At 45.2% G+C, this 9,897-nt stretch overlaps 1 protein-coding gene across 10 annotated transcripts in view; it reads left to right on the top strand.

Moving 5' to 3' along the window:
- Positions 1 to 7,014: 7,014 nt before the first annotated feature.
- The window catches only part of CDHR5 (cadherin related family member 5), a 101,909-nt gene continuing 99,026 nt past the window's right edge, over positions 7,015 to 9,897 (top strand). For all 10 annotated transcript variants that reach the window (XM_075326865.1, XM_075326864.1, XM_075326863.1 and 7 more), the window contains exon 1: positions 7,015 to 7,145. In XM_075326865.1, the coding sequence (XP_075182980.1) occupies positions 7,085 to 7,145 (61 nt within the window). In that variant the 5' untranslated portion in view covers positions 7,015 to 7,084. The remainder of the gene's footprint in view (positions 7,146 to 9,897) is intronic.

The raw sequence follows: 9,897 nt of genomic DNA, 5'->3' as shown, positions 1-9,897 counted from the left end.
AGTGCCCGGCCGCCGGGTGATCAGCTGTCCGTTCACAATAGTCTGCTGCCGGTAAACTGTAAAGAAGAAAAAATAAATAAATAAATAAAAAAAAAGCTTTCCGTTGTTTTGTACGATCCGTAGCATCCGTTGTGCCACTATATGCAACGCATCCGTTGCATCCGTCACACAACGCAATGCTACGGATCCCGTCCAACGCAAGTGTGAAAGTAGCCTAACATGACTTGAGCCATGCCTCTAGGAGCCTGTTACGAACTGTTCTTGCTGTGCACTTCACCCCAGCTGCAAATTTGCCATTCCTTTTGTAGGTCACTTGATGTCATCCTGTGGTCGCTGAGTGACATTCGAATAACCTGACGGTCATCCCGGTCAGTGGAGAGTCACTTTCACTCTCTGCCGGTCTGTAGCTTTGTTGTCCCCAATGTCTGCTGCTTGACCTTGTTGTAATGGACTGCAGTCTTAGAAATTTTAAGGATGGAGGCAACATGACGCTCACTGTATCCCTCTGCTAGTACAGCCAGAATTGAGCCCTTCTTTTCCTCACTCAAGACTTTTCTTTTCAACTCCTTTGGCATAGTTAAAAGGTTTTTTTTTCATTCCTATTACCATTGGAATATTACTAGCACTTGTTTTGCCATCCAGCTTGTCCTATTCCAAGAGGATTGTGAAGACCACAGCAGTGTTTTTTATACTTTCTCTCATTAAATAAGATTTGGTTCAGGAGATCACCTAATCAGAAGCACATTAAGTAGAATGAGGTGTACTCTGGTTGGAATTCAACTGACACTGGAATGGAATGGCTGTCAGACATGTAGAGAAACTGATTTTTATAAAACCGTGCACTGGTCTCTTAATTTTTCCCAGAGCTGTATAACACTGCTGATATCTATTGTTAACAGAACAAATTTCACTGTTTACTGTATAATCTGGCGGCAAATGCTGGTAGGGATGCAAATTATTGAAAAGGCCAGGAAAATTAGCTAGTGACATGACAATGGATAATTGTCGTTTTGCCACATCTTTTTTTCATGTCACGTCATGTACTCATGCAGTGGAATGTCGCATTTCACTTATTGGAGAGAGTATATGGGCAAAGCTGTCAATGATTACTTTTTAGAGCAACGCAACAATCCTGGGAAGTGTTTCTCCAGCTCAGTGACTGGTATCACATCAGAGATTCCTGCCACCATCACAGGCCTTTGGAAAAGGCTACTGTGACGCCGCTGGACTAGTCAGGTCGTCACAGGGTACTGCACGCTCTTTATCTCCGAGTGCAGGACTCGATCCCCCCATGGTTCTGAGTTCCCAACTTGCAGCACTGCCTCCATCAGCATCCAAAATCCCAATCACACTTCGCACCACACCCAGTCAGGCACACCAGTTGGCTGCTAAACTGGATTAGGGCCGCCCACCTAGGGGTCAGGCAGGGAGGTGGGAGGTGACAAGTCAGTTCAGTGGTAGCCCTCGAGCACTGAGGAGCTCAGGGAGGCTGGGAGTTGTAGCTCCCAGGGGAGAGGCAGATTGGGTTGCAGGCGGTGGTCTGGACCTGGAGGACTCGGAGACCCGGTCGCAGGATATTGTGACTGGGTGCCTAGCTAGTCGAGGAGGACGGCCGGCAGCTGCAGTCCAATAGCCGGTCTGGGGCCGAAAGCACATCGGGGTACTGGACCCTAGGTCGGGGAGAGGCTTCAATCAACCCAGCAATTAACCTGCGGAGGACAGGGCCTTTATGGACTGTTCCCACGAAGCTCAGAGATCGGGGGCACTAGCGCAATGAGGGGGATAGGGCTTTCCAAACAAAGCAGCCAACTGAAATCTCAAGCGTGAGCTCCTGAGAGCAAGCTCCTCTACTACCCATAGTAGGGAGCGGGGCCCGGACAGCTCCAAGCTGACGGGCCACTTGGACACTTCTAAAATTCTGTGCACGGAGGCAGGCTCCAGACCATCAGGCAGTGCTGCAGGGGACGGAACCCAGATGAGCTCTCCCAAGAGGGCAGCGGCACCCAGAGACTTGGTTTACCATGTTGTCAACGTCTGCTTTCCTTCTGAGTGAGTACCAAATTAACCCCTGCTACCAGCGAGCCTGGGCTCCCCCCTGCATCCCATCCCACCATCCAGGGTCCCGGGGCCTTTCCCTACTCGTGGAGGGTAACGTCATCTGGCTGTACTCCCAACGGCAGCGGCGGTACTCCCCATTACCGCACACCACGGGTGGCATCACGACCTAATTCCCCTGTAAATAACCCCCCATCACGTTTTGGCGTGACCCTGAGCCCCCGGGTCCGGAGACCCTCGAGCCATTAGTACTGACACCCAGATCCAAGCGGTTCGACCACTGCTGGGGCGGTACATGTCCGAAACACTATGCGCTGCGCCTAGTACTTGATCCCTGATGCTACAGTTTTCTCCTGGGTATACGTTATATCCCTGCGCTGTATACCACCCCTCTGTGCTAGGAATAACATATTGGTCGGAGTGTTCTTTTAGCAATGTTCCTGGAAGTGCTATAGTTTTTGGCTAGATACCATCACAAACTGGCTGAGGCTGTCAGGAATGTATGAAAACAGGATAACCTATCTGACCATCCAAGATCGTAATTATTTCAAACATACTGTACTATTAATATTTTAATTTAAAGCTATATATCATTTATTTTAAATAGGTCCTCAGTGGTCAGCACTGTTGCATTTCATGGCTGTGGTCCTGGGTTCAAATCCCAGCAAGGACAGAAGGAGTTTGTATGTTTTCCCCATGTTTGTGTGACGCCCTGGACTAGCCAGATAGTCACAGATAGCCCCATTCACTACACCCATCCCCAAATAAGGTGTCAGCAGCCAACCTAATAAACCCTGGTTACCTCCCTCTGGGTTTGATGTCCACACCATGGGGGCGGAGCCTGGTGGTTGGCCACGCCCCCCAGGAGTTCACATGCCCAGAGGCAGGAAGTTCAAGAGCAGTTAAGTTAAGTTTGAGGAGTGGAGTAGTGAAGTGAAGTGAGGAGTAAAATCTGTCTGTGCCCTGGGTAGGAGCCCGGGCACTTTGACCAGGAGGCATACGGTGGTGGCCGTCTGCAGGAGCCGGGAAGACAGTCCTGGTGGAACAATAGGTAGCCGGGAAAGGGTAGTGGCCCGCCGGTACCGAACCCGGGGAACCAGCTGGAAACCGGAGCACAAGTTGGGGGTACTCAGACCCTGAAACGTGGTCCCGAATCTACTGGACCCCGTTAATTAACTGATTGAGGTCTGGACTCTAGCTCCTTTCACACCCAAAGTCCCGAAAGAAGGCAACAGCCCACCGATTTCGGATAACGGCCACCGCCAAGGGCCAAAGATCCAACGGGCTAGCGCCTGCGGGCAAAGGGCTCTCCTGACGTACACGCCGGGGAGCGGGACTCCCGTCGCTGAAGCGCGGCTGTCCAAAACGTAAAAAAAAGGTGCAGGAGAAGACGGACACCACCAACTGTTTGGTGACCGAAGCGACCGGCTGCGGGCACCGACTATCCATCGTTTGGTTTACCAGAGACTCCTGTGTGTTTGTCCGAGTGAGTACTGCTGGGCCCGCGGGCCGCTCACCGACACTGCACCACATCAACCGGGTCCCGGGGCCACCATCCCCTGCCCACGGAGGGGTTAACATCAAATGCTGCCCCCCAACATCTCCCCCGGGGTGCCCAGTAACCGGCAGCGGTGGTGCTACATTCACCACAATCCGTGGGTGGTGTCACGAACTTTAAACCTAATCCAAAAAAAAAACACTCGACACGCCAGCCCACTTTACAGAGCGACGTGACCCCCGGTCCGGAGGCACTCGAGCCACCGACACACGAGCCCGGATCTGGGCGGCTCGGCTACAGCCGAGCGCAGGACGGTACATTTGCGTAGGTTTCCTCCCACACTTCAAAGACATAGTGAAAGGGAATGTAGATTGTGAGCCCCTATGGGGACAGTGAGGATATCTGTAAGGCGCTGTGGAATAAATGGTTCTATATAGAGTGGGGGAAATAAGTATTTGATTCCTTACTGATTTTGCAAGTTTGCCCACTGACAGAGACATGAACAGTCTATAATTTTATGGGTAGGTTAATTTTAACAGTGAGAGATAGAATATCAAAAATAAAATCCAGAAAATCATATTGTATAAATTATACATTTTTTAATAAAAATTTATTTGCATTTTGCAGAGAGAAATAAGTATGAGATCCCCGACCAACCATTAAGAGTTTTGGCTCCTCCAGGCACTAAGGGGTACTTTGCACGCTGCGACATCGCAAGCCGATGCTAGCGATGCCGAGCATGATAGTACCCGCCCCCGTCGCAGCTGCGATATTTTGTGATAGCTGCCGTAGCGAACATTATCGCTACGGCAGCTTCACACGCACTTACCTGCCCTGCGATGTCGCACTGGCCGGCGACCCGCCTCCTTCCTAAGGGGGCGGGTCATGCGGTGTCACAGCGACATCACACGGCAGGCGGCCAATAGAAGAGGAGGGGCAGAGATGAGCAGGTCGTAAACATCCCGCCCACCTACTTCCTTCCGCATAGCCGGTGGAGGCAGGTAAGGAGATGTTCCTCGCTCCTGTGGCTTCATACACAGCGATGTGTGCAGCCGCAGGAACGAGGAACAACATCGTATCTCCTGATGTAGCGACATCATGAAAATGACCGACGCTACACAGATCGCCGAGTTACGACGCTTTTGCGATCGTTTATCGGCGCATCTAGGCTTCACACGTTGCGACGTCGTTACTGGCGCCGGATGTGCGTCACTTTTGATTTGACCCCGACAATATCGCAGTAGCGATATCGCAACGTGCAAAGTACCCCTTAGATACTCCTAATCAACTCATTAACTCACTTATCTGCATTGAAGACAGGTGTATTAAATTGTCACCTGCATAAAAGACTCCTGTCTATAGACTCAATTAATCAGTCAGACTGTAACCTCTACAACATGGGCAAGACCAAAGAGCTTTCTAAGGATGTCAGAGACAAGATCATAGACCTGCACAAGGCTGGAATGGGCTACAAAACCATTAGTAAGACGCTGGGTGAGAAGGAGACAACTGCAGGTGCAATAGTAAGAAAATGGAAGAAATACAAAATGAGTGTCAATCGATATCGATCTGGGGCTCCATGCAAAATCTCACCTCTTGGGGTATACAGGATCACGAGGAAGGTGAGAGATCTGCCTAAAACTACAGGGGGGAACTTGTTAATGATCTCTCTCCATGCAGCTGGGACTACTGTCACCAAGAAACTATTGGTAAGACATTATACTGTAATGGCTTAAAATCCTGCAGTACCCGCAAAGTCCCACTGCTCAAGAAGGCACATATGCAGGCCCGTCTGACGTTTGCCAATGAACACCTGGATGATTCTGAGAGTGATTGGGAGAAGGTGCTGTGGTCAGATGAGACAAAAATTGAGCTCTTTGACCTTAACTCAACTCGCCGTATTCGGAGGAAGAGAAATGCTGCCTATGACCCAAAGAACACCGTCCTCACTGTCAAACATGGAGGTGGAAACATTATATTTTGGGGGTGTTTCTCTGCTAAAGGCACAGGACTACTTCACCACATCAATGGGACAATGGATGGAGCCATGTACCATAAAATCCTGAGTGACAACCTCCTTACCTCCACCAAGACATTAAAAATGGGTCGTGGCTGGGTCTTTCAGCATCTCAATGATCCAAAACATACAGCCAAGGCAGCAAAGGAGTGGCTCAAAAAGAAGCACATTAAGGTCATGGAGTGGCCTAACCAATCTCCAGACCTTAATCTCATAGAAAACTTATGGAGGCGCTGAAGTTCCGAGTTGCCAAGCGACAGCCTCAAAATCTTAATGATTTAGAGATGATCTGCAAAGAGGAGTGGAGCAAAATTCCTCCTGACATGTGCACAAACCTCATCATCAACTACAAAAACGTTTGACTGCTGTGCTGCCAACAAGGGTTTTGCCACCAAGTATTAAGTCTTGTATGCCACAGGGATCAAATACTTATTTCTCTCTGAAAAATGCAAATTATTTTATAGAATTTATACAATGTAATTTTCTGGATTTTATTTTGGATATTCTATCTCTCACTGTCAAAATTTACCTACCCTTAAAATTATAGACTGTTCATGTCTTTGTTAGTGGGCAAAGTTTCAAAATCAGCAAGGGATCAAATAATTACTTCCCCCACTGTAAGGAATAAAATAAATAAATGAATTTAGATATCTAAGTGCTACAGAAGGAGCGCTGACTAGTGATGAGCCAACGTGATTGGCACTGCAGGTACTTGAGTGAATATTGTGTGCTCAGGTACTAGCGGAGCTCAGCCGAGTATCGCGGATGCTCGGATATTTCATCCATTAAACCACGACTACAAAGCACAGGCTTGCTTCACTGCATGATGTGTGCAGTCACCCCAGGGAGAGCCAGAAAAACCAAATCCCTGCCATCCCTCCCACTGGAAACGTGGACGGAGACCCGAACAGGGCAATCTTTGACTTTCTATAATACTCTTTACTCGCATCAAGCTCATCCAAGCAGCTGACCAGCTCGAATCGAGGAGCGAGCATTTTATTGCTTGCCTATCACTAGTGCGGACCCTTTGGGAAGGGTTTATGACTATCAATATGGGCACCTTCTCGAGACACACGACTGGAATTGGAGGAATTTGCCAATAAGTAGTGTCACAACTGTGTCCCAATTACTGGAGGAACTGGAATGATGACCATATTAGTTGTCAACTTACTTATAAATAACAACTATCTTACCACAACTAAGCTAAGAAAGTGAATAGAAACGCTCCTTAATTGCCAGTTATTATATAGGAAGTTGTAGAATATATTTGCATCCCTTTCTATAGGTAGAGATGCAGTTAAGAGGGATTGGGTGAATAGGCAATGAGACATATCCTTATCGCCACAGCCATAAATAAGTGAACGAATAACAGGGAAGGAATCAAAGGTTAATGATAGAGAATATACTCAGTGTTCAGTTCATGTACAGCCTTTTTGATGAAAGGGACTATCTAATCACCTTCCCACCGGGGAACCAGCTTGCCTTTTTGGAAGATCTGGACTGTCCTGTGTAAAATGGGGTCTTTTTTGGCCCTATGTATTCTCTTGTTCCTTCCGATGGGATGTTACTCACAAGGTAAGGTCTATGACATGATCTTTAAGATGTTTTGTCTTACTGTAAATGTCTGTTGAGACCTAAGTATGTAGGTAATGTTCTGATGCCATATGGTAAGGTCATGGAAACATTCTACGAGAACACAACATCCGCATAGAAAAGTGATACAAGGTTCTGATGTTGTCATTGATATCATTTGCTTGGATATTCTGTGGATTTGTGGACCCTTCTACATGTATAATATAATGGTAGGGATACAATATTTTAGAAGTCAAACTATAATAAATTAATCTAATACAAAATGCTGAATTTATTGTTTGACAATGGATATCCTGGTTGGGGAAAGCCCGGAGAGGACATACTGAACTTGTCACCTCCACTTCCGGACCTAGCACTGTAATAGCTGTCAGTTCTTAGATCTGTAGAAAAGCCCTCCAGTATGGTGTCCATTATGGTTATATTTACTAACATGCCCATATTGTTGAAGACGGGCAGAGGCGTAGCAGGGGACAGCCGTTTCTTATGACCATTTCTTTTTGTATTTATGTCCTTCCTTGTCTTAGAATGGAATATTGTAAAAGCTGGGACTAATATTAGACTTGTCAGTAGTTTCTCGACTTTTATTAATATGGATATACGGCCTTTTTTAGGGTTTGCTTACATTGACGTTGTTCTCCTGGAGATCACATTTTTATTTTTTGCTTTTTTGGGGGGCATGTGCTACAATACAATCCCTGTAGTTTTACTGAGGGTTATAAAAGAATACACTGCAGTATATATAATGGAACTTGTTGACGTCTGTGAAAAACGGAATATAAGTCGCTTGTATAGGTGCGGCCTTAGACATGTGCGAGTTGTGAGATCACAGAAGAGAGAGAGGAGCCCATGATGGCCTGGTACGCCATTCTCATGGCCAATGAAGATCGTAAAAGGGCTCTTTCACATGACCGATTTTCCTGTGTGATTGCTATCCATGGCTTTCACAGATAGTACTAGCACTATTTTTCTATGGGGCTGTGCACATGTCTGACTTTGATCCAATCAAAATCAGCAATGCAAGTCTATGGATGCTTAGAAAACATCAGACCGCACTCGGATAATATCCGATTTTCACGGAATGACATAATATAGGAGGTGGAGAAAAATGTTTTCTCTCCGCCGCTGAGAAAAACTGATCCCATTCTGATCAAACGTTAATCAGAGTCAGATCCGCATAATCAGACCATTTTTGTGCACCTTCTCTGGGTGGAATACTTTATACTTCCTCACCTACTGTACCCTCATCCATTCCCTGTAGACTGTGAGCCCTCGCGGGCAGAGTCCTCTCTCCTCCTATACCAGTCTGTTTTGTATTGTTAATGATTGATGTACGTATACCCTCTTTCACTTGTAAAGCGCCAGGGAATAAATGGCGCTATAATAAGAAATAATAATAATAATATTAATAAATGGCGCTCTGACCACTGTATTTTGGTATTATTGACCACTGTATGGTAATATTTTCCTTAAATACACTGATACAGCACTATACTGACTAGTGTGCCCAGCTTGTGTATCCCTTTAATTGGCATATCCCAGAAAATATCAGTTTAACAGTTGTGAAAAATAGATTATTATTATTAATAATAATAATAATTATAATAATAATAATTAATTATGTATTATATACCCGTTGGTAAATTATCTATAACATGTCTGGGGTGATTACTGCAGGCATATAATAAAGAATTCCCCGACTGGGGTTTCCTATATAATCGTGCTTTCACTCTGGATTCAGCCTCGTTTCCAATAAGCATCATATCCAGAAAAACAATCTGTTCCTTATTAGTTTGATAGGTAAATCTCAAATTCTAATCATTACCATTAAGAAAATCTATAAAGTTTTTTATGTTATTTGGATCTCCTTTCCATATTATTATAAGGTCATCTATAAATCTTCCAAAACAATTCTTTATTTTCTATATATAGATTTTCTTGACAATATACTTATTCTTCTTCCCACCACGTGACAAAAATATTAGCGAGCGATGGGGAAAGTTTCGCCCCATAGCACATCCTAGTAATTGTAGGAACGGATTGCTTCTCTGTGCAAACATGAAATAGTTATTTTTTAACAGAAAGTCAGTAATAGACAGAAAATATTGTTGGAATTCCACACTGTATTTAGTGTACTTTTGCAGCTGGTCTTGTAGTGCAGTGATCGCTAAGTGTTGGGATATTGAGGAATAAAGTGTGGCTATATCCGCAGTAACTCAAACGCTTTCTTTTGAAGTTCCTCTAAATCAGTCAATGTTTTCGTATAGTTCTGCCTTTCTTTGTCCAAAATGATGTGCATAAAATGTATAGATGATGAGATATACTCCCTCTCCCAGGCTATCAACAGATCAGGATCTTGTAGTTTAGGGGCTGGGGAAATATTTATTCTTAGTCCTCTTGGCACTATATTATTTTTAATGTAGTTTTCCAAAGCTTTGATTTCCCACCATGCTCTGAGATTCTCAGAGTACAGATCTTGTAAATCTCTAAAGATTTTCTTAATAGATGGGGAATCTGGGTCAATAGGGGGGCAATCATCCGTTGAAAAGACCTGAGCTGCGTCCTTCAGTTAATTGTCAGCATTGATTGGGCTCGATAGGAAACTTGCCATTTGTATCAATTAATCAGTATAACAAAAAAGGTCAAAGTACGGGTAGAGTACAAACGTTAGCTCACAGAATGCTCAAACCCTTTTAAAATGGTAAATTTTATTAATATACATTAAAAGAACCCCAAT

The sequence above is a fragment of the Anomaloglossus baeobatrachus genome, chromosome 10, assembly GCF_048569485.1.
Source record: "Anomaloglossus baeobatrachus isolate aAnoBae1 chromosome 10, aAnoBae1.hap1, whole genome shotgun sequence".
In the NCBI taxonomy this organism is placed as follows: Eukaryota; Metazoa; Chordata; class Amphibia; order Anura; family Aromobatidae; genus Anomaloglossus; species Anomaloglossus baeobatrachus.
This window is presented reverse-complemented; position numbering and strand designations above follow the sequence as displayed.